The sequence below is a fragment of the Neltuma alba genome, unplaced genomic scaffold, assembly GCF_004799145.2.
Source record: "Neltuma alba isolate B1F8T4 unplaced genomic scaffold, ASM479914v2 tig00002420_pilon, whole genome shotgun sequence".
Lineage (NCBI taxonomy): Eukaryota > Viridiplantae > Streptophyta > Magnoliopsida > Fabales > Fabaceae > Neltuma > Neltuma alba.
Window position 1 is genome coordinate 611,464 of NW_021632854.1, and position 24,945 is coordinate 636,408.

Genomic DNA, 24,945 nt, shown 5'->3' on the forward strand with positions numbered 1-24,945 from the left:
TTTGCAAAAATATATTTATTATAGTTATTTCTTATAAATAAATCAAAATAAGCAATTTTTAAATTAAAAAAGTAACTTAAATCATTACCAGCACGGGTTAGTTTGACGGTGAAAAAAATTTGAAAAAAAAAAATAAAAATCCATTTATTTTAATAAAAAAATTACACATTATTATCTTTAAGCCATAATAACCCCTTGCATTAGAATTTTTTTTATTAAACACTATTGGAGGCAAGTTCAAGATAATATCGTGAACACGTCTTCAAAAACCTTGGTCCTGTTAGAATTAAATTAAATTACTTTTGTTATGTGTATTTTCCTTTAACTGTCTTCATTTTTTGTTAGGCCTGTTATATGTTGATGAGGCTAACTCGTCTGGTATGAGGGAAAATGAGAAGAGGGAAGCAGAAGAAAAATTTTAATAAGCTTAATTTAAAAAATTAAAAAAGCAGAGTTAAAAGTTTTTAATTAATTTTTTATTACTCTTTTATATTAGTTCTTCTTTTTATTAAAATTTCAAAACCCTATTTTTTTAATTTTTTAAATAGAACTTATTAAAAATTTTCTTTCCCTCCCCTTCACTTCATTTTCCTTGTACCAAACACTACTTAAAACTGGACTATTTTAAGCCTACGCAGGTGGCCTGTTTGAAGAATGTTTTTTTGTAAAAATAAGCGGAATGGTTGCACTATAAATATTGGCTTTATTTTTATTTTATGTATTTTTTTTTTTGCTTGAGATTGGTGCAAAAGAAAAATAACGGAATTGATGGGAATTAGGAGATATTTGGGTAAAATCAAACTGTGATTTTAAAAATAGTTTTACAGAGTACCAAAAAAATATGTAAAAAAAATTTAGTTTTAACTTATGTAAAAATACTTTTAAAAATTACTTTTAGAGTGACCAAACACTCCCTTAGTCAACAGTGATGGATTATGTGGGGAATGGAATACGTTGCTTCAAATTTCAACAAAGAGCTCACATTCTTTGTTTCAACTTAAAAAAAAAAAATTTCATTTTTCAAAAAATGAGCTATGAACTTTCATCAAACTTTCATAGATACCCCAAATAACCCAGTTAATTTGTGTTTGAATTAGCTTTTGAAAAAATAGATTTTGAGCAGAATAAATTTAGCAAAATCTCACAAAAAAATACTTCTTGAATTTTAAAATTTTAAAATAATTTTATTTATTACACTTTAATGAAAATTGAAGGTATTTGAAAAACAAATGATAACATATTTTTGTAATAATTTTTTATTTAAAATTTTGAAATTCAAGAATCATTTTTTTAAAAAAATTTCTAAAAAAATTTTAAAAAAAATAAAATAAATTTTGAAAAAAATGATATTGATAAAATTAAAAAAATTTGGATGGTTGTTATCAAAATTATATTTTATATATAAATTATTAAAAAGGAATATAAGTTGATGGAATAATTTATAAAAGATAGTTTTAATCCAAATGATATAAAAGAGTATTTTATAAAAATCAATATATATTTTTTGACGAGGAATTAATTCAAATATTTCCTAAAATCTAAATTAAGTAAATTTTATCCTACCGAATGGAATCAAATTTTTGTCCAAAAAAAGGAAAATGGAATCAAAGTTGCGTCAATGGTTGGAGGCGGAACTGCAGTGACTGACACGCGCCAATGGAACCAAAATATCGCTTTCCCATCGCCAAAGTGAAACAATGATTTTGGGGCGTATAATAGATTTTGGATTTTATAGGGCCCCTTTGGATAATTTGCTGTAAAAAGGCCTCTCTTGTTAAGTTATTATTTTATTTTCCTTTTCAGAATAAGGTTGTTACTTTCTCTTCACATCCTGTTTTCAACTTTCCATGTTGTTCCCTTCTTCACACGTGATGCGTTGTGGTCCATGTAGTAATACTCTTTTAATTAACTCGTACGATTAAAAAAAAAAGATAATTATTTATGATTATTGCGGAGAACTTTCGTGACACTTTTACAAAAATACCCCAATAAATTAATGATAAAAATTTAATACATAATAATGAGATGTCTCATTAAATAAGAATATTATAAAAAAAAAAAGGGTTAAGATATAAATTTGCTCACAAGGTTTTGGCTAAGAAGCGTTAGGCATTTAAAGTTTTTTTATATATAAATTTGTTCTAAAAAGTTAAAATCATAATAATATTATTTCTTATCTTAATATTTTTAACAATAAGAGTAATATTGTTATAATTTTAAATTTTTAAGATAAATTTACACCTTAACTCAAAAAATAATTAATATTAAAACAAGAAAAAAATATTGATTTCATATTTGAGCATTATTGACTATTGAGTATAACTAGAGGTGAGTCTCATATTTTCTGCATTAATATAAACTTAAAATTTTATGTTTAAACTGCCAAAATTGCCCCCACTAAGAGCCAAGTGCCTTAAAATTAGATAGAGCAGTCCCACTTTCCTGTGAATTCCTTATTTAACGCAGCCATATCCCTGCCGCTCGAACTCAACCATTTCTCGCATCTTCTTGGACACCAAAAGTTTCAATCTTTGCACGCAATTCTTCATTGTTTTTCATTCTTTTCTGCTTCTTCTTCATCTGATATAGCAGACTCGGACCTGCCATTTCATGGCCTCTTGTTTCGATGCTTCAATGGCAGGCATCACTAAACCCAACCTACCTTCCCCGAAAAAGCCAAGCGCCTTCCAAATCGACGGTAACTCGTGCAACTCGATGAAATTATGCCGACCCTCTTGCTCCGATCGTGTCTCCACCTTGCCCGTTTGCAGAACCCAAGCCAGAACCCAAAACACCCACATGGTTCTCGAGAAAGTCGACCAGAACGAGCGCGAAGAGGAAGAGGAAGAGGAAGAACAAGATGACGATGTGTGGCTGAGGCTCCAGCACGAAGCGCGATTAGATGTACATGAGGAACCCATATTGTGCACTTACTATTACAGCTCGATTCTCTCTCACGAATCACTGGAAAGCGCCTTGGCCAATCACCTCGCTCTCAAATTGAGCAGTTCGAGTCTCCCTAGCGGAACCCTAAACGACATCTTCCTGGGAGTCTTCACAGAACATCAAGAAATCATGGTTTCAGTGAAGGATGATCTTAGAGCAGTGATGGAAAGAGACCCTGCTTGCATAAGCTATGTTCATTGCTTCTTGAACTACAAAGGCTTTCAGGCTTGTCAAGCACACAGAGTAGCTCACCAATTGTGGCTACAGGGCAGAAGGGTATTAGCCCTTCTGATTCAAAACAGGGTTTCTGAGATTTTTGCGGCAGATATACATCCAGGGGCCAAAATGGGAAGTGGGATTTTGCTGGATCATGCTACTGGTTTTGTGGTCGGAGAAACTGCAATGATTGGTAATAATGTGTCAATTCTGCATAATGTGACATTAGGAGGAACTGGTAAGGCTTCTGGGGATAGACATCCTAAGATTGGTGATGGTGTTCTTATAGGTGCTGGCACTTGTATCTTAGGAAACATTAAGATCGGTGATGGTGCTAAGATTGGTGCTGGTTCTGTTGTGCTTAAGGATGTTCCTCCTAGGACTACTGCTGTTGGGAACCCAGCTAGATTGGTCGGAGGCAAGGACAACCCTACTAAGCTTGATAAGATCCCTAGCTTCACCATGGATCACACTTCTCATATTTCTGACTGGTCTGACTATGTTATCTAAACCCCGGAGGCTAATCCTCAACAATGCTTGTATGAAGCACTGTATTATACTTAGGACCTGTGGTTAGAGGCTCACAGCTATCTGTTTCTTCAATATGAAGAATACATGAGAGGTCATCCCAGTTCTATTAGCAAATCTGAGAGAATTCAGGACCCATTGTGTCTTTAGTATCTTTGAACTCTGATATTTAATGAAACAAAATTATGTCAGTGCTTTCATGTGTTTGATTGATGCTGGTTTTGGTGTCAGTATTCATCAGCTTAGTAAAAGAGTTATTGTTACGAGACTTTGATTTTGGCCTTTTGATGTATTAGAGTTGATAGAAAGAAAGAGAGAGAGAGTATTTAGGAGCGAGGTTTAGCGGTATCAGATCTGCAGAGCAGCTGGAACTACTACTTTACTACTTGCTTTTTTTTTTTTTTTGACCATGATACTGGTTGCCATTGTAACTATGACAATGACAAAACTTTTTAGCTAACGAATTTAATAAATTTGAGATCCCATTATAGGTAAGCTGACGTTGATTTGAATTGCTTATAGTGTTTTGAGGTATTGTGATCTCCAGTTATGATGTTCTTGTTGAAAAGCACACATCCAAAACAAAACCAGTAGCCAATTAATAAATGATCGACATTCGACAGTGAGACAACACAATTGTATTAACCCTTGTATAAATCAGGAGGCTTCTTTGTATCTGGTATAATGAAGCGTCCATATTCATCAGACCCTGACATTTCTGTCCTGAAGCTCGTCTGATATTGTTAAAATAAAATTCATTAGCTGGTCCACTGTTGCCTGCTCCCAAGCACTTTTTGTTTTTGGCCCTACCAACCCCTTTTTCTTCGTTTAAAAAAATGACAATTTCTGACATGAAGAGACCATTATTTGTACTAAAGTATAAAGAAGTCGTTCATTTCCTGTATAAAAAGGCATGCAAAAGAAGTACAGAACGTTCATGATTCATAATTGCAGTGTACATCAAGACGACCATGTTTCTGGCTCACCAATACATTCTTGTCGCTTCCTATACCTAATGGCCATTTAAACCCAGTCAAAAACTTTTTATTGATGTTAAAATCCATATACCTATGCATAATATAAAAATTTGTCCCATTGTTTTCTTCAAAATCAGAAGCGGACGCTTCTAGCTGTAATCAGCAGTTAAAGATTGTGTTCTGTGAATCTGATATGCTTTTCCTCCCTATTCATCACATTGTGATGGAAGAATAAGAATCTACACACTTCTGGATTGTTAAGTCCATCCCAAGGTATATGTGTTGGCATCTTTTTTGTTTTCTCCTTTTTCTTTTCTTAACAGAATTTACTGAAGTTTTAATCTTTTAGTCAGTGTATCCTCCTACCAGTTAAATTGTGATTCGTTGTGTGAGAACATGTGCGGTGCAGTGGTAAGATGATTACGCTTTTTCATATCATGGGTATTTTTGTGGGACGCAGCTTCTCTCCTTTTCCCTTGCCATCCGCTGCCCTCCTGTACCTTTAATACTGCGCCGTTTTGAGTGAAAGCAAGGGAGGGTGAGGGCTCTTTTTTAATTTTTTAAAAAAAATCTGATAACTTAAAATATTTTTTCAGCGTCATTTCCTATCCTAAATTAATTGTTAATGCACTCAGCGAGGTAAAATATTTTTTAGTAGCACCCAATATTTAACACCCAACATTCTAAGATACTTTTTAATAGCACTTAGTATTGTAAAATAATTTTTGGTCCTCTTAGCAGGCTAAAAATTTTTTTTTAGTAACATCTATATGACATCCAACATGCTGCAGTACTTTTTAGTAGTATCAAGTATCTTGAACTAAATTTTAGTGACTATAAAATATTATATGAAAAATATTTCAAGATACTAAATGCTAGGGTGTTAGATATACTAAAAATTAATTTATGATATTGGGTGTTATTAGAAAAATACTTTAATATGATGGATGTCAAAATACTAGATGCTATTAAAAAATATTTTAGGACACTGAGAGTTAACTATTGAGTACTAGTAGAAAAATATTTTAGAGTGGTAAGTGTATTAAAAATTAATTTAGGATATTTAGTGAAACTGAAAAAATATTTTAGAGTATTGGATTTTTTTTTAACAGAAAAGCATTCACTCTCTCTTGTTTTTCGCTCAAAGCGTTGCAGCTTTGAGGGTAGCAGAGGGCAGCGAATGGTAAGGAAAAAGGAGAGAAGCGGCGTCCATTTTTGTTGGTCACTTTAGCTCACTTTTTCTGTTATGTTTGGAAACATGTTGGATGGAAGTTTTTTCTTGGTACCCATCCTTTGTTTTTAGTTTAAATCAAAGGGAAAATCTCATTAGAAGAATATGAAAATTAGTAAATCTTAAAGTAGGAATTCCCACAAAAATGTGTTTAAATGTTAAGATCAGGACAAAATGGTTTGTAAATCGGATTCCTTATGCATTTATATATTTGGAGAGCAAACGATAAGAAAATTAGAAATATGTGCAAAACTAAGAATTAATCCAGGAATGATTTTCTTCACGAAGAATGAGTTTATTGCTGAAAACTAGTAGTGGCATCCAAATGCAGCAGCAAGCTAACTGAACCACCACAAGAAGAAGAAAAATCATAACTGATTCATGGTTGTCGCAGATTTAAAAGTTTCTTTCAAGTTTCAATCATTAAATTCTTTCTTCTCTATTCTATTGCCACGTCAATTTGATTCTGGGTATAAAACTTTAGTGATGTCAAATTCTGTAACTGTTTGGACCAATTTAAAATGAGCGTTTTCATATTTTGTGAAACAAAACACCTTTCATCCGGTCAAAAAAAAAAACAAAACAAAACAAAACACCTTTCACATAATCAATAGTCGTTATGTATGGCGAAAGAAATTAGTTTTTCATAACTTGATAAATTCATATTTAAATCCCATTAAAAGAGGTGTCAACATTTAATACCTGACAGTATTTTGAACACGTTTGTCCTTAATCAAAAAATTACATGTACCTAATAAACAAGAACGTCTTCACATGTTTATTTTCTACAATATAAAATCAAATTTTCACGTTTAATTCAAAAGAGTGTTTTTTTTAGCTACACATAGACATTTTTCTATTAAAAATAATCATATTCAAAATAATATTAAGCACTAAATGTGAAAACTTATTGAAATTTAAATATTGATCAAGCTCTTCCGTTGAATCAACTCTCATCCGGCGCTAATCGATTTGACGGCTGACAGAGTACACCCGAAAGAACTCATGGAATTTTTTTATCTACATTAACCAGCCCATTGCTTCATTTTTCTCAAAGAAGAAAAATAAGTGGGCTGAGGATTCTAAATTGCAATTTGTGGTGAAGATCTGGTTCTGCTGGAAGTGGATCTCGCATTCTCTGCGTCCATATCCGGCGAAAAAGGATCACTGAATACGAACCTGAACCTTTCTGTGAAGCGACAATGGAAAATGGGTGGGCCATAGTACTTTTTTTTTTTGTCTACTTTTTTTGTCTACAATCAAAATCTTCTTTTAATTGTTAATAGCTTAACATAAATTAATAAATTTAATTAAAATTGTTTGATCTTTTTTTTAAAAAAATTATTCTCAATGAAATTCATTAATTAGACGGTGTTGTTTATTTAGGAATGCCAAACCAGATGATATTTAAAGGACAAAAAATTAATGCTTTAAACAACAAATCTTATATTAATAAAGCCTATATGGATAGAAACGCGTTCTTAGACAAGCCTTTGAGAATTGTGCCGTGAATTTACTCTTTCTTCGGGAAAAAAATACCACATGCGGTTTTTAATATAAAAGTTAGTTAGAGATTTAATTTAACCCTAAATGTATAAGATTTTGATACATTTTGTTTTTAATATTTATCTATTTTGACCCCAAATAATCCTATGGTGGTTGCACATGTTAATAAGATTTCATCAAGGGATAATTTTAATGCACATAATTGATTAGAGCATTTAAAAATAAATAAATTTATTTTATTAAAAATAATTAAATTAATTTTTTAATATCTATAAATTAGTTATTTAATTCTTATATTAAATACTAAAGGCAATATATAGTAGGCCTTGAGTTATATTGGAGCCCAGAACACCTGGGCTTTCGTAGTTATTGGGTTCCCTTCTTTCCTGCATACATCCACGAGGGCGTCTCACTGCAATTTATTCTTAAAAGGGAGCAAAAATAACTTTTAGTGCCCACAATTTTCACCAATTGTTAAACCAGTCCCTATTTCGGGTTTTCCTCTCTCTGCATTAGGGTTTTTTCCTCTAAACTATACACACATTAACAATCTTATCACACGTTCAATAAGTGGCTAATGATCTAAAACAAAAAAAAAAAAACAAAACGCTATCATACACAATTTTTTAACAATCTAAATTCATTACAAACTTGAGAGATGTTCTTCGAAAAACCAAGTTGTTTTAATAACAAATTTAATGTTTTTCTGACTCATTTTGTAACATGATTCACATTATAAAATAAATTTTACATTTAGAACTAGAAGAGTATTTAATATCATTTTAACAAGAGCTGTAACTCAAGTAAAAGAAAACGATTTTCCTTTCCTTATATTTTAATTTCTTTCCAATAATCAAATAACAAAAACAATTTTTCTTCCTTTTTTTTCTTTGTTCTCTCTCTCTCTTATCTTTTTCTACTTCATTTTCATCCGAGCATGATGTAACACTACACTAAAATCATACGTGACACGGATGTTGTAAAATTACAAAGGTCCCATGCGGTCACCCTAGATAGAGCCGGAAAAACGGGCCAAGCCCATCGGGTGCAATTTAATATATTATTTCCGATTTATAAAATTAAAAACGGTTGTAGTCTGTAATAAATGATGACCTTGCCTTCCCAACAGTCACATCAAGCTAGAGCCTAGAGCTAGAAATTGATGGGTCAGTCCTTTGTAATGGTATAAGTGGCCGTGGACAAGTCACAAGGGATGAAGAGGATAGTTGGATTGTGGCTCAACAGAAAATTTATGTTGGTTTTCTCCATTAGAGCTAGCTCATGGAAATCATGATAAAAAGCTAGTTATTAATTTATGTAGATTAAAAATATTAGTTAAATTAAATAATATAATATGTTTTTTTTAAAATACTATAAATATCTTTTTAAATTTCTTTTCTCCTTTCCTCTTTCTCCTATTTGATTATTGTTGGGAAATATTAATATAATTTTTTGAAAAAAATTGATAAACATGTATAAGTTTTATATACAGGATAACATTAACTTTTAAATTAACTCTTATATTAAAGATTGAAAAAATAATTAATTTTTATTGTATTAATGAATTTTAATACAATTGTATCAACCCTTGTATAAATCAGGGGAGGCTTCTTTGTATCTGGTATAATCAAGCGTCCATAGTCATCAGACCCTGACATTTCTGTCCTGAAGCTCGTCTGATATTGTTAAAATAAAATTCATTAGCTGGTCCACTGTTGCCTGCTCCCAAGCACTTTTTGTTTTTGGCCCTACCAGCCCCTTTTTCTTCGTTTAAAAAAATGACAATTTCTGACATGAGGAGACCATTATTTGTACTAAAGTATAAAGAAGTCGTTCATTTCCTGTATAAAAAGGCATGCAAAAGAAGTACAGAACGTTCATGATTCATAATTGCAGTGTACATGAAGACAACCATATTTCTGGTTCAACAATACATTCTTGTCGCTTCCCATGCCTAATGGCTATTTAAACCCAGTCAAAAACTTGTTATTGGTGTTAAAATCCATATACCTATGCATAATATAAAAATTTGTCCCATTGTTCTCTTCAAAATCAGCAGCGGACGCTTCTAGCTGTAATCAGCAGTTAAAGATTATGTTCTGTGAATCTGATATGCTTTTCCTCCCTATTCATCACATTGTGATGGAAGAATAAGAATCTGCACACTTCTGGATTCTGAAGTCCATCCCAAGGTATATGTGTTGGCATCTTTTTTGTTTTCTCCTTTTTTTTCCCCTAAGAGAATTTACTGAAGTTTTAATCTTTAAGTTAGCATATCCTCCTACCAATTAAATTGTGATTCGTTGTGTGAGAACATGTGCGGTGCAGTGTTAAGATAATTATGCTTTTTCATATAATGGGTATTTTTGTTGGTCACTTTAGTTCACTTTTTCTGTTATGTTTGGAAACATGTTGGATGGAAGTTTTTTCTTAGTACCCATCCCTTGTTTTTAGTTTAAATTAAAGGGAAAATCTCATTAGAAGACTATGAAAATTAGTAAATCTCAAATCAGGAATTCTTACGAAAATGTGTTATTATTTGCAAGTCAAGTATAGTTAAAACTTGTTAAATTAAATGTTAAGATTAGGACAAAATGGTTTGTAAATTGGATTCCTTATGCATGTATATATTTGGAGAGCAAACAATAAGAAAATTAGAAATATCTGCAAAACTAATAATTAATCCAGGTATGATTTTCTTCGCGAATAATGAGTTTAATGCTGAAAACTAGCAGTGGCATCCAAAGGTAGCAGCAAACTAACTGAACCACAGGAAGAAGAAAAAAGTCATAACTGATTCATGGTTGTTGCAGATTTAAAAGTTTCTTTCAAGTTTCAATCATTAAATTCTGTCTTCCATATTGCCACGTCAATTTGATTCCGGGTATAAAATTTTAGTGATGTCAAATTCTGCAGCTGTTTGGATCAATTTAAAATTAGTGTTTTCATCTTTTATGAAATAAAACGCCTTTCACGTAATCAGCGGATTGGAAGTTAGTCTTTCACAAGGTAAACTTATATTCTAATCTCGTCAGGAGAGGTATCAATATTTAATACCCAACAATATTTTGAACATAATTACCTTCAATAAAAAGATTACATGTACCTAACAAACAAAAACGTCATTCACATATTTACCTTCTATAATATAAAATCAATTTTTCATGTTTAATTCAAACGGGTATTTGTTTTTTAGCTAAGCATAGGTATTTTTTTATTGAAAACAATCGTATTCAAAACAATATTGTATACTAAATGTGAGAACCCCGTGAGGTCAAATATTGATTAATCTCTTCCGTTAAATAAACTCTCACCTGGCACCAATTGATTTTTTTTTTTTGCTAAAACATATGTATCTTTTTATTGGAGACAATCATTTCAAGATACTGTCGGGCACTAAATGTGGACAACTCTCCCAGAAAGAATTCAAACCTTGATTCGCTACGTTATGAGGAACTAATCCCTTTTGTTAGACCCAACCCTATTGGTTGGTACCAATTGATTTGACAACTAAGAGATTACACCGGAAAGAACTCATGGAAGTTTTTTTTTTGTCTACATTAGCCAGCCCATTGCTTTCTTTTTGTTTTTAAACAAAATAAAAATAAGTGGGTGGAGGGTTCTAAATTGCAATTTGTGGTGAAGCTTTGGTTCTGCTGGAAGTGGATCTCGCATTCTGTACGTCCATGTCCATCAAAAAAGGATCAATGAATACGAACCTGAACATTTCTGGGGAGCGACAATGGAAAATGGGTGGGCCATATTACTTTTTTGTTTTTTTTTTGTCCACAGTTAAAATCTTCTTTTAATTGTTAATAGCTTTACATAAATTAACAAATTTAATTAAACTTGTTTGATCTTTTTTTCACTTATACTCCATGAAGTTCATTAATTAGACGATGTTGTTTATTTAGAAATGCCAAAGCAGATGATATTTAAAGGACAAAAAATTAATGCTTTAAACAACAAATCTTATATTAAAACCTATAGAGATAGAAAAGTTGTTGGCCAAAAAAGAATATACATAGAGAAGTAATATAAACTAACAAAGATTATATGAAAACTCTAGTTTAGGGCTTGACCTATATATGTAGCTGGACTCTTCAATTTAATTTTCTACTCAACAAGTTCTTAGACAAGCCTCTGACAATTGTGCTATGAATTTACTCTTTCTTGGGAGAAAAAAAAAACATATACGATTTTTAATATAAGAATTAGTTAGATATTCTATTTGATCCTAAATATATTAGATTTCAATCCACTTTGTTTTCGATATTTATCTATTTTGACTCAAATAATCCTATGGTGGTTGCGCATGTTAATCAGGTTTTATCAAAGGATAATTCTAATGCACATAATTGATGGGAGTATTTTAGAAAAAAATAATGTCCATTTATTAAAGATACTCCTCCAGTCCTAAATATAAAACCCTTTTTGTAGTTGAATTTATACTACAAAATGGGTCTTTTATTTAGGATCGAAGGAGTAATTAAATTAATATTTTTTAATACCGGTAATTGGTTTCAGTGGGCCTACTGGAGCCCAAAACACCTGGGCTTTCGTAGTTATTGGGTTCCCTTCTTTGCTGCATACATCCACAAGGGTGTCCCACTACAATTTATTCTTAAAAAGGAGAAATATAATATTCACTCCCCAAAATTTTCACCAATTGTTCAACCAGTCCCTATTTCGAGTTTTTTCCCCTAAACTATACAGACAGTAGTAATCTCATCACACGTTAAATAAGTGGCTAATGATAAAAAAAAATGCTATCATACACAATTTTTTTATAATCTAAACTCATCACAAACTTGAGAGACATTTTTTGAGAAACCGAGTTGTTTTAATAACAACTTTAATACTTTTCTAACTCATTTTGTAATATAATTTATATTACAAAATAAGTTTTACATTTAAGGCTGGAGGAGTATTCAATATCATTTTAACAAGAGCTATAACTCAAGTAAAAAAAAAAAAACGAACATATATAGAATTATATCAACGTTTATTTCTTAGAGATAAGATATAGTTGGGTGATAAATATAATTTACCTCATACACCATTGAATGTGGCTGCTACAAAGTGCGCATATGCTTGTTTTCCCCCTTCATTTCCTTTCCTTATTATTTTAATTTCTTTTGCAATAACACAAAAACAATTTTTCTTCCTTTCTTCTTTCTTCTCTCTTCTCTCTCTATCTTATCTTTTTCTACTTTTATTTTCATCCAAACATAATAAAACACTACACTAAAATCATATGTGAAAACGTGCGTTGTAAAATTATATAGGTCTCATGTAGTAGCCGCCCTCGTTTGAAACCAATAATGTCACCCCATGTCCATTGTTCTGCAGGCATTAGATTCCGTTTCGGGGCCAATCACAATACAGCCAAAATCGGTCCATTGTTAATTTTCACGTGAATTAAAGTCGAAATGAACGACTAATAGGATTGAGTCTAGTAAAAGGAACTAATCCTTCACAATATAACGAACCAAGATTCGAATCCCAATTGGAAGAGGTGTCTACATTTAGTATCCAATAGTGTCTTGAATAGAATTACCTCCAATAAGAGGATACCTATGTTTTAGCAAAAAAAAAAAAAATTGAAGTGAACATTTTTTTCAATGTAAAAAGTCCAAGATGCCTATGATGCATGTTGTCGTAATAAACAACGTGTGCAGATTTTCACAATTCAATATATTACTTCCAGTTCTAAATATAATATTTAATTTATAATATAATTTGCACTATAAACTAGATGTAAAACAGTGCAAGTCTTTAATAAATGATGACCTTGCCTTCCCAATGGTCACACAGCTAAACCTAGAAATCGATGGGTCAGTCCTTCGTAATGGTACAAGTGGCTGTGGAAGAATCATAAAGGATGAGAAGGATAGCCGGATTTGTGGTTTCGACAGAAAATTTATGTTGGTTTCTCCATTAGAGCCTAGCTCATGGTAATCATGATGAACTTGTGTTGGTCCAAGCGCTTCAAAATATAATATTCCTCTTATTTTTAATATAAAATCTAATTAACTAATTTGAGTAGATTAATGATGTTAGTTAAATTAGTCAATGTGATGTGTGTTTTCTAAAACACCCTAAGTTTTTTATTTAATTCCCTCTCCATCTCCTACTTGATTATTGTTGAGGGAATAAAAATAGGGTTAGTTTGAAAAAAAAAATAATAAACATGTAAAATAAGTCTTATATATATGATCAATATTAACTTTTTAATTAGCTCTTATATTAAGAATCGAAAAAGTAATTTATTTTGATTGTATAGAAGCCATTGGTTTATGTTTTAGGATTTGTGATAGCTCTCAGCCTTTTAAGAACATTATTGATGATGCTAGATTAATCATAGGTAGGGATCGGCAGGTTTTATTGTTATGTAACTCTAGGAAAAACCTAGCCACAATTAATTATCTTGCGAAACTTTTCCAAGGTTGGATGGTAACTTTTATATTCACTAGGAGGCTTAAATTCTTGTATTGTTTAATGTTTGATTCTTAATGAACTCGAGTATTTATTTATAAATAAATAAATAATGATATGAAAAAAAATTAGTTGTCAAAATTTTAGCACTTGGTTGTCACTGTTTGAACACCTATTTATAAGTTACCGAACAACATGTTATCTTTGTAATTTTGTATCAAAGGTATTTTAGAATATTTTCACTTCAATCTTACGGACGTAGGAAAAAATTTTGGAATTATATAAAATCAAAATATTACTCCTCTGGATTTTAATAAAAAATTTATTTAACTAATTTGATTAGATTAAGAAAATTAGGTAATAAGTTAGTTAATTATAATAAATATGACATGTTTTCTTAAAATACCATGATTAATTCCCTTAAATATAAAGAAGTTTTACTTTACTTCCATTTGTATTTCTTTCGTTACATACACGCACAGAAAAGTTTTACCTGATCCTTGCTTAAAAGCAGTTAATAATTAAAATTATAATTGTTTTAGTAACTATAATTTTTAACATTAATAATTAATTATTCGTTTCCAGGATGAGAGACAAGATAGAATGTGATTAATTGAAGCACTTACAATATCGATTATAAGTAACTTGCCCTAAGTTTTAATGATAGTCTGATAAATAAAAAAAATACTAAGTATGGGATTATATCTATATCCAAATAACGGTGTCCAGGTGTCCCTTTGATGTCCTCAAGCTTAATATGAACAATAAACGTACTGTATATTCATGTGCCTTGTCCTCCATGTAAATTGGGGTCCTCAAGCTTTATAAATCAAGATTGGGCCAATATATTGATTCCCACGTGAAAATAATGCACTTCCAAATCATCACACGTAGGTTGCGTAAAAATTCTGGATTTTATCATTAATTAATGGGAAAATGACCCTAAAAATACCTTTTGAAATTTGAAAAGATAAATAAGCCATGAAACTAAGAGAAATGACTAAATGAGTATAAGGTAGGAATATAGGATTTGCAAAGTTTGATGAAAAGACTAAAATGTCACTGAAGTGAGATGAAAAACATCTCATGCTTTTGGGTGTTATTATAATCAGGCAAGCCTTTGACAACATTTACAAGGTGATTGACAAATTTTAAATTGAATTTGATCATTTTCATAATATATTTTGTAACGTGTTATTGGCTATTAACAAACTTGGTGAAACTCGGAGGGATAGAGTTGAAGAAAGTTACCAAACATATAACGTAATTAACCATTTGTGAAATGAAGTTAACCATTTTCATAAAACATTTTGTAATCTGTTATTAGTCTTTTTCCGACAATTTTACTAAAGATATAATGTGATTAACAACTTGAGAAATGAATCTAACTATTTCTATAGCGTGTTTTGCAACTTATTATTAGTTATTTCTAGGCAATTTTACTAAACATATAATATAATTGACAACTTGTGAAATGAATTTGATCATTTTCATAACCCACTTTGCTATCTATTATTAGCCATTTTCAAACAATTTTACTAAACATGTAATGTGATTGACAGTTTGGGAAATGAAATTGACTATCTCCATGATGTGTTTTACAACTTGTTATTAGCCATTTCCAAACAATTTTACTAAACATGTAACGTGATTGACAACTTGATAAATAAAGTTGACCATTTCCATTTCCATAACCTATTTTGGTATCTATTATTAATCATTTCCAAACAATTTTACTAGATATGTAATGTAATTGACAGCTTGCGAAATACATTTGATCATTTTCATAATACACTTTGAAACTTGTTATTAGTAATTTCCAACTTGGTGCAATTTGAGGAGATTGAGTTAGACAAATTGACTAGACATGTAACGTGACTGACAACCTAAAAGATGCATCTAATCATTTTCATACTATTGACTTGGTCAATTTTCACCGAATATAACCTCTTGGAGGAATTGAACAAGAGGGTAAATGTTTTGAAAAATTAGTAGATAGTAGACTAATACAATTAAAATATATCATAATAAACATGTTGACAGTAACTTTCATGATTTACTATACTTGCAATGGAATTTACCACTAAAGTAATAGTATTTATAAAAAACCAGCAGTCCCATAACAGCAACTACACCATATATATTTAAATGACAAGTTAATATTAAGATTAAACCAAGATCAAATACTCCTCCGGTCTTTAATATAAGATCTATTTAACTAATTTGATTAGATTAAGAAAGTTAGGTAAATTAGTTAATTATAATAAATGTGACACGTTTTTCCTAAAATACCATAATCATCTTTCTTAATACCTCATCTCCCTCTTCTACTTGATTATGGTTAAGGGAGTATCCATAGGGGTAATTTAGAGAAAATTGATAAATATAAAAAATGGATCTTATATTTAAAACCAAAACCAACTCAATAATTGGGTTTCATATTAAAGACCAGAAGAGTAGTTTCTTATCATTGAAGCCACAAAACATATCCCATAATATTAAATGAGGAAACATGGTAGAGTTTGTAATTGGTAAAAGAAGGGAGGTGGGTTTATAGATGGTTGGGAAGAAAGGAAATAAAATAGTGAAGGTGATTGCGAAGTGCATATTCAAATGGACATGAGTTGGTTTTGGCAGGCGTGTGTGAAAAATACTCGTGTTTGTGTGTGCATGAAGGAATAAGAAGGCAAGGAAAAACAAAAAGATAAATAAGAGCGTGTCAATAAAATTTGGTTGATGCGCTCATTTTATTTCCTCGGTCTCTTTCTTTATACAAACTTTAATCCACCCATTCACTTCTGTAATTGCTTGTTTCACTTTGATTTTTCATTCCAACCATCATATCTTTTTTCGCCTTCGTTTCCCTGTTCTCCCCACTTCTTCCTCTTGGCTTGTGGACAAATTAGTGCCCAACTTATCAAAATTGAGTCGCACTCACTTCCATCCCCTCTTTTTATTTTTTGCCGTAACACTTCCATGCCCTCTACACTACGCAACACCCCCATTTGAAGAAGAAGACAACCTGAAGGAGGAGAGAAAAACGCTCTCTTATTTTGAAAATTTGAGCAGAGAGAAGACAAAAGTAAAATGAGAGAAGGGCATGAAAGTAATTTACCAAATTTGCAAATTCCAAATTAATACCTGTAGAATTATTTGTCCTTTATGAAATTTGAAATAATAATTTGAAATTTTAGAATTCAAATAGTATTTATATGGGATTTTCTTTTAATTAATTTTAGGAAGAATATAATTTAATTATGAATATTTTCTGCATTTGTTTCTATATAAAAACAGTAAAATGCCCATCATGCAAATATAAGATTATTGGTCTCTACTCTCTACTCTCTACTCTCTGGGCAACATATACCAATTTTCATTCACAATTCAATATAAATTTAGAGTGAACCACGACCTGAAAGAAAATTACTTGCAAAATTAGTATAATTGTAAAGCTATAATTCTATGTGAGATAATTCTATAATTGTAAAGCTAATTGGTAAGAATTTGAGTACAAGATTAAATGAATGCACAACAGAAATATAAGTAACAGGTTTATCGATTTCACAATTCACTGCAATATATTAGCGCGTTTTCGACTTAATTAAATGAATGCACAACGGAAATATAATTGCCCAACTTAACGAATTATAAAAAAAATGAAAAATTAGTTTCATATTACTAAACTTGCTTAGCCTCTCAACAACAAATCAAGATCATCAAATGCCTATAAATAGCAACCATCACTGACCAACAACTCACCTATGATCTGCATCTTCCATTCTCAATGGAGCTTCAGTTCCTGTTCTTCTTCTTCCCCGGCATTTTCAAGCCATTGAGTCTCCTTCTCTTCATCATCTCACTGATCACAATCCTATTCAAAGCCAGAAGCAGATCCCAGAAGAATCTTCCCCCAGGGCCATGGAAGCTACCTTTTTTGGGAAGCATTCACCATCTTGTTGTTGGCTCTGATAAACCCTACGTCACCCTCAGAAACTTAGCCCGAAGGCATGGCCCTCTCATGCATCTCAAGCTTGGAGAAAGATCAACCATAGTGGTTTCTTCCTCTGAAGTTGCCAAACAAGTGTTCAAAACGCACGACCTCATTTTTGCTCAGAGACCTAATCTTCTGTGTGCAGAAATCTTCCTGTACAATTCCTCTGAGGTTGCCTTTTCCCCTTATGGAATCCGTTGGAGGCATCTAAGAAAACTATGCACACTCCAATTGTTCAGTCCAAAACGAGTGAAATCATTCCAATCAATAAGGGAAGCAGAAGTGAGAAAAATGGTCAGAGACATTTCTACAAACATCGGGCGTGCAGTGAACCTGTGGGAGAAGATCTATGCAATGACGTTTGTGATAGTGACGAGAGCAGCTTTTGGGGATTCATGTAAAGATCAAGAGGCGTTTATTTTGGCTGTGAAGGAGATGGTGAGGATGGTTCGGGTTCAAGGTTTTTGCGTAAACGATATGTTTCCTTCGCAGAAATGGCTTCCTTTGATCACCGGAGAGAGGCGGAGATTCGAGGAGATTCACCGGAATTGTGACACCTTGCTTCAGAAATTCATCGACGATTCAAAGAGTGGGGACGGAGAAGAAGGAGATCATCAGAGTCTTCTGTATGATCTTTTGAACTTGAGAGATCACAGCGGATCAGAAGAAGCTCGCTTGACAATCAACAATGCCAAATCTGTAATTCTGGTAAGAAAATCCTAACTCCGACCCTAGTTATGATATGATCTTGCTTAGAGTGACAGTAGGTAGTATATGCAGAACACAGACCCTGTGGCTGTGTGTACTTGGCCAATTATTTTATAAGAAGCACCATTTGCCCAAAAATATTTTTAAAAAAACAAGACAAAAAAAGGAAAAATCATTAAAAAAACCGTAAAAACTATAAAATTGCAAATCAGGCATTTTATTAAAAATTTGTTATCATTTACCATTTAATTGTTATCAAAACCTATACAAGTCTTGTAATGGGTCTTGATTTGTGATTTTGCAATTTTCATAGTATTTTTTTTAATTTTTCCAAAATGAAAAGGAAATCAAAGATCTAAACATAATAAATTTTATTATAAATGACTTCAATTTTTTTTGTTTTACATAGCAAAAAGTTTAGACCACATGAACCCAATCATATTAAGTCTTAGGGCCAAAAATCGTTTACAGAAAACATATAAATTATTTATCAACAAGGTTTTTAAAGATTTTTAAGAGATAATTTATTCCTTTATGTAGTGGAATATTAAGTGGACCTAAAAATTTTAAATTATTTAAAAATTATTACCTTAAACTTCTTTTTTTAAAAAAAAAAAAAAGACAAAATGATTTTCATTAAAAAGATCAGTCAGAGTACTCAATAAGAAATATGACAGAATTTATGACTATACATTCTAAAGGAATAATTTTGATTGCAAATCTTAAAAGAAAGAGAAGAAAAAAGACTTGTATTATTTGAGAAATATCATGCCGTAAAGTAGCTTTTGGTGAAAAATGATGGTGTCCGGAAGACGAACTTGCTTATTGACAGTAACCATGTCTGAAGCTTCTGATTCCAAATGGATTCCAGGCTATTAACTTAAGCTTCTTAATTTACAAACTACTTTTAAACTACGACCATCAAAATTTAGATTTTAATTTATTAGCAAGCTCATTAGAGGAAACTATAGACGATCATGAGAAATTGTTGATGTTCAAGTGATAAACATATGGTTGTTTTCTCCATTAAATTCATAGGACGTGTTCATTGCTGGAACCGAAACATCATCCACATTGCTACAATATGCAATTCTGGAATTGCTGAGAAACCCAAAACTGTTGCGCAGAGCACAAGAAGAAGCGAGGCAAGTGTTTAAGAAGCAAGGGTACGTGAATGAAGAAGAACTTGAGAAACTCAAGTACATGAAAGCTGTGTTGAAGGAGACGTTGAGGCTACATCCTCCATTGCCATTGCTGGTTCCAAGAGAGAGCAGTGAGATATGTGAGATTAGTGGCTACACAATACCCCCAAAAACACAGACGTTTGTGAACGCATGGGCCATTGGGAGGGATACCAATTGTTGGGAAAGAGCCGAAGAATTTTTGCCAGAGAGGTTTTTGGATTCTGATGAGATTGATTTTAAAGGCTCCAACTTTGAACTCATCCCTTTTGGAGCAGGAAGGAGGATTTGCCCTGGAATCACTCTTGCTCTCGCTAATGTTGAGCTTCCTCTTGCTAATCTTTTGTTCCATTTTGACTGGAAACTTCCTCTTAGTGGGCACGCTACTCTTGATGAGAATCTCTCTGCCATTCCTATTTCTTATCATCACACCGCCTCTTCAATTCTACAAAGTCGTTGATCACCTGGGAGAAATTCTTGAGCCATAGTATAAGTCACCTACTAAATTATTAATTAGTAGTTAGTAATTATCATGTTTTAATTTTACCTTTTATTTATTGGTGATACACATTGGATATGAAGAAAGAAGAGAGAGGCGAGACAGATTTAAATAGATGTAAAATCAAAACTTCTTTCAATTTATGATAGAATTAATGAGTTAATCACTAAGTGCTGCAGAGGGAATAAGTTTTCTTTACTCACCTCCTGATTTGGCTGTCAATTTTGTTCTGTCTGATATAGCTCAGTAGTTTATTGCTGTTTGTAACCAAAAAAAAAAAAAAGAGTTAATCGCTCTTCTTTGATTCGAATAAGATAATTAGAAGTGACTTATATTTTAAACTGAAAAGAACCACAGATATTACTGCATTATTAATATATGTAGAGTCAATGTGGCTCCTATATATATGATCTCTTTCCTATGAGAGCGTCTAAACAGGGAGCACTTTATTCATGTAATACAAAACAAAACTCCCTAGCAATTGTGTGGTTGACATCAATCTTGGGAAACCCTGCAAAAGTCCAAGATCCTATAGACAGATATGTATCCTCTCATTGCCACCACATCAAATAATCTTACCATTTATGTTGATCGTGTGTGTGCCCGCGCGCGATTGTCATCAATGTACCATTTACAAAATACAATGATAAATAAAAGTTAAAAAATTAATAATTGAATTAAATAAAAAAATTAAGAAAAAAGAGTACAACGGTCTCAACTCTCAATCTTATGCAATCTAAGGACTCAAGCTCAAAAGCTTAATTCTTATTGTTTGAGCGACTCAAGGCCATGCTGATAAGCCCAAATGATTATTTTTCTGAATTTATGTTTCACATCATCACATACAAAGTCCAACTTTCACAATACAAATCTAAAGAACTACATATAAATGTTGTAAAACCCAAATTGCACAATACAACCAAACAAAAATCATCAGGAGCAGGGCCGCAGATTGCCACTGCTTGAGTAGAACAAATGAACAGTGAGAAAGACCAAGAAAAGAACAAACGAGAGTGTGTGTTGGCTGAGAGCCATGAGCAAGTGAGAGTCAGAGAGTGCAATTATTTGAACTTGAGAGGCAAAATGTGCGTCATTAGGATTTGGAACTCAGGCAGACAATTAGTTAAAATTAAGCATTGTGAGAATAAGATATGTTAAAAAGTAATTAAAACAGAAATAAGCTTAATGTCCAGCCTGACCCCTTTTTTCAGAGCCTTTAATCCTAAACCTAAACGCTTTCTTTCTTCCTTTTTTCCTCTCAGTTTTCAACCTGGCCCGAGAAGAGATTGCATCGGAATTCCTGGCTATAGATATAAGAGATTTGTAGAGACCGATATTGTGCCCATATTGAGTTCTATCGCTGGGACTGTCCACAATTTATAAATTCAAAGAAAATACTAAATGACGCCATGCGGATGTTCTTTGTGATTGATTCAAATGTTTGAACTACTTCTCAATTAAATTTTAGTTATTATAGAACCGCCTATTTCATTTTTTAAGAATGTTTTAACTTCGACACATTGTTCACACACACATACACACATAATAAAATTTGGTGGCCCCATTTGAAAGACAAGTAGTTTGGTCCCCATAATTTAATGATTTGGAAAAAAGAATCCCAAGATTATTATCCCTACCGAACAAGATCAACAAAATGACTATAAATAACGTGTATGCATGCACGAACGTAACCCACACAACTCACCTGATCCCCATCTTCGTTTCTTCGTGGAGCTTCAATTCCTCTTCTCGCCTTCCATTTTCATGTCTTTGAGTCTTCTACTCTTTATCCTGTCTTTGATGATCTTTCTCAGAGTCAGAAGCGGATCTAGAACCCACAAGAACCTTCCCCCGGGGCCAGGGAATCTTCCTTTTCTGGGAAGCATACACGATCTTGTTATTGGCTATGATAAACCCTACGTCACCCTCAGAAACTTAGCCCAAAAGTATGGCCCTCTCATGCATCTCAAGCTGGGTGAAAGATCAACCATAGTGGTTTCCTCCCCTAAAGTTGCCAAACAAGTGTTCAAAACCAATGATCTCATTTTTGCTCAAAGGCCCAATCTTCTCAGTGCAGAAATCCTAATGTACAATTCCAGTGAGATTAGGTTTACGGACTCTACTGGAAGCATATAAGGAAACTATGCACGCTCCGACTGTTCAGTACGAAACGAGTGAGGTCATTCCAGTCCATAAGGTAAGCAGAAGTGGGAAAATTCGTAAGAGACATTTCTACAAATAGTGGGTATGCAATAAACCTGAGCAAGAAGATTCGTGCCTTGACGTTCGTAATTGTTACGAGAACAGCTTTTGGTGATCCATCCATAGATCAAAAGGCGTTAAGTTCGGTTGTGAAGGAGATGGTGAATAGTGTAAAGGGTTTCGGTGTGAGCGATTTATTTCCTTCACAGAAATGGCTTAATGTGATCACCGGAGAGAGGCGGAGATTCGAGGAGATTCATCGGAAATGTGACGTGCTTCTTAAGAAGTTTATCGACGAGGGAGTATGTAGGAGTATTAACAGGAGAGAAGATAAGAGTCTTCCGTATGATCTCTTGAATTTGAGAGAACACAATGGGAAATCTCCATTAACAATCAACAACGTGAAATCTGTTACCTTGGTAAACTTTGCATGCAACTTTCGGGTTTTCTTTCAAACCTCTTCAACTTGGTGTGTTTGAGTGTCTCCCCAAACCATGGTTTGAGGACCCAAACCATGGTTTGTAGAAAAAATGACCCAAACACCCATAAAAAAATCAAAACCATGGTTTTGACCCCAAAACAATGGTTTTAGAAAAAGCATCTTGAATTTGTTTTTAGAAAAAATTGGAGAGTGTCATGCTTTTGGAAAAAATGTTATAGAATTTCATGTTTAAAATCTTTAAAGCAAATTAATATTTTTCTATTAGAAAAAATAATCATTTTTCTATAAACATATTTAATCTTATAATTTAAAAATATATATACATATTAATTATTTATTAATTATATTATCTTATATATTATTAATTATGTTGGTAAAAATTATTTTATTAACAATTTTATTCCTTCAAATCAAAATATATTATAAAATCTATCCCTTATATAATTGTCATATTAACTTATGCCCTTTTTAGTAATTTGTACATGTAAAAAGTGCTTCTGGTAACAATTATCTAAACATTCTCATTTCTCAGAATCACTTTTTTACAAAATCTATTCTTCAAAAAATCTATTCTCTCCAGAATCTATTCTCCAGAATCACTTTTCTAAACCATGGTTTGGTTTCATCCAAACACACCCTATTGGCTTTGGGGCCGTCATAACTTGTACCCCATTTTGGTAATATATAACTTGTACGTTTTATACTTTTTCGGTTATTAATATAAGATCTATTTAACTAATTTAATTAGATTAAGAAAGTTAGGTAAGTTAGTTAATTATAAGAAAAGTAACACATTTTTTCTAAAACACCATAATCATCTTTCTTAATACCTCCTGTCCCTCTTCTAATTGATTATGGTTGAGAGAGTATCTATAGAGGTAATTTAGAAAAAATTAATAAATATGAGAAATGGGTCTTATATTTAAAACTAAAACTAATTCAAGAATTCGGTTTTATATTAAGGACTGAAGGAGTATTATATAGCTATAATATATTACTACCTCCGGTCCTAATAATTATAAGACCCAGTTGACTTATTTGAAGAGATTAAGGAAGTAAGTTAAGTTAGTTATTTGTAATAAATAAGTATTGTCATTCTTAAAATATCCTTGCTAATTAAGTATATTGGCTAAAACTATCATTATTAGAAGGATTATCTTGGAAAAAAATACATAAATATGAGAGACAAAATGGATTGGGGTCTTGTAATTAGGACCAAACAAAAAATCAAATGGGGTCTTATAATAAGGACAGGAGGTAGTAATATTATAGTGCATGCGCCTAAGTATTTCCTTTTAGCTAACCCTTGATGCTTTCAAAATTGAGGGACTACTTTAATTTTTTTTATTTTTTAATCATATTTATCTCCCTCAGCATTTTAAAATCATAATATTCAAGCTTTCTTGAATTTCAACAGGTTTTTAGTCTTTTTAATTTTTAGTATTGTAACTCTCGTTATCAAAAGGAAAACAAAATAAATTTTTAGAACTTATACGTGGTTTTTCTTATCAAGAAGACCCAAGCCTAACGAGACCAGCCTTTAGTTTAACCCTAGACAGTAATTAGATAGTTATCATCACTTAGGCTTCTCTAAAATTTTTTTCCCAAAAAAGTTTGAATTATTACTGTCAATTTTTTAGTGTCAACTTTTAAAATAACAGTAATGTGAAATTGTGAATCATCAGTGACAGATTAATTAATGACATTTGGTCCTTTATTAAAATTTTATAATTTTTTTATTTCATTTCGTTTATTCTATGTGGGTGTGTGTATATATGTTTGCACCATATAGCGCACTAGAGAATTTGTTTAGCCTACAATAATTGAGAAAAACCGCAAAACTTTAATAATAATTAATGACTAAACAAAGTTTTAAAAATTCCATACATTTTAAAAATAAAAAATGTAAGCTTTAATAAACAAGAGGAAACAAACTTTCCGAACACAAGTGATTAAAAGATAAAAAATTTTGAAATGGCTGATGGTTCAATAAGCTGCTCTCATATTCTGCATGATTCTCCAAAATAAATTACAGAACGTATTTGTTGCTGGAACTGAAACATCATCGACACTGTTACAA

The 24,945-nt window shown here is 32.0% G+C and overlaps 2 protein-coding genes across 2 annotated transcripts; both read left to right on the forward strand.

The window, feature by feature from the left end:
- The first annotated feature begins 2,462 nt into the window (after positions 1 to 2,462).
- Positions 2,463 to 3,897, forward strand: LOC114726186 (serine acetyltransferase 1, chloroplastic-like). Its single transcript, XM_028912759.1, has one exon. It carries the CDS (start codon positions 2,611 to 2,613, stop codon positions 3,670 to 3,672), a length of 1,062 nt encoding a protein of 353 aa, XP_028768592.1. The 5' UTR covers positions 2,463 to 2,610; the 3' UTR covers positions 3,673 to 3,897.
- Positions 3,898 to 17,626: 13,729 nt separating this feature from the next.
- LOC114726083 (cytochrome P450 71D11-like) lies at positions 17,627 to 20,182 on the forward strand. The gene is made up of 2 exons (XM_028912651.1): positions 17,627 to 18,541; positions 19,580 to 20,182. The coding sequence occupies exons 1-2, from the start codon at positions 17,627 to 17,629 to the stop codon at positions 20,180 to 20,182; spliced, it is 1,518 nt and encodes a 505-aa protein (XP_028768484.1).
- The last annotated feature ends 4,763 nt before the right edge of the window (positions 20,183 to 24,945 follow it).

Coding starts and splice junctions, on each gene's coding strand:
- LOC114726083 (XM_028912651.1), top strand. CDS start 17,627: ATGGAGCTTCAGTTCCTGTTCTTCTTCTTCCCCGGCATTTTCAAGCCA. Junction 18,542..19,579: donor ATGCCAAATCTGTAATTCTG/GTAAGAAAATCC, acceptor TTAAATTCATAG/GACGTGTTCATTGCTGGAAC.
- LOC114726186 (XM_028912759.1), top strand. CDS start 2,611: ATGGCCTCTTGTTTCGATGCTTCAATGGCAGGCATCACTAAACCCAAC.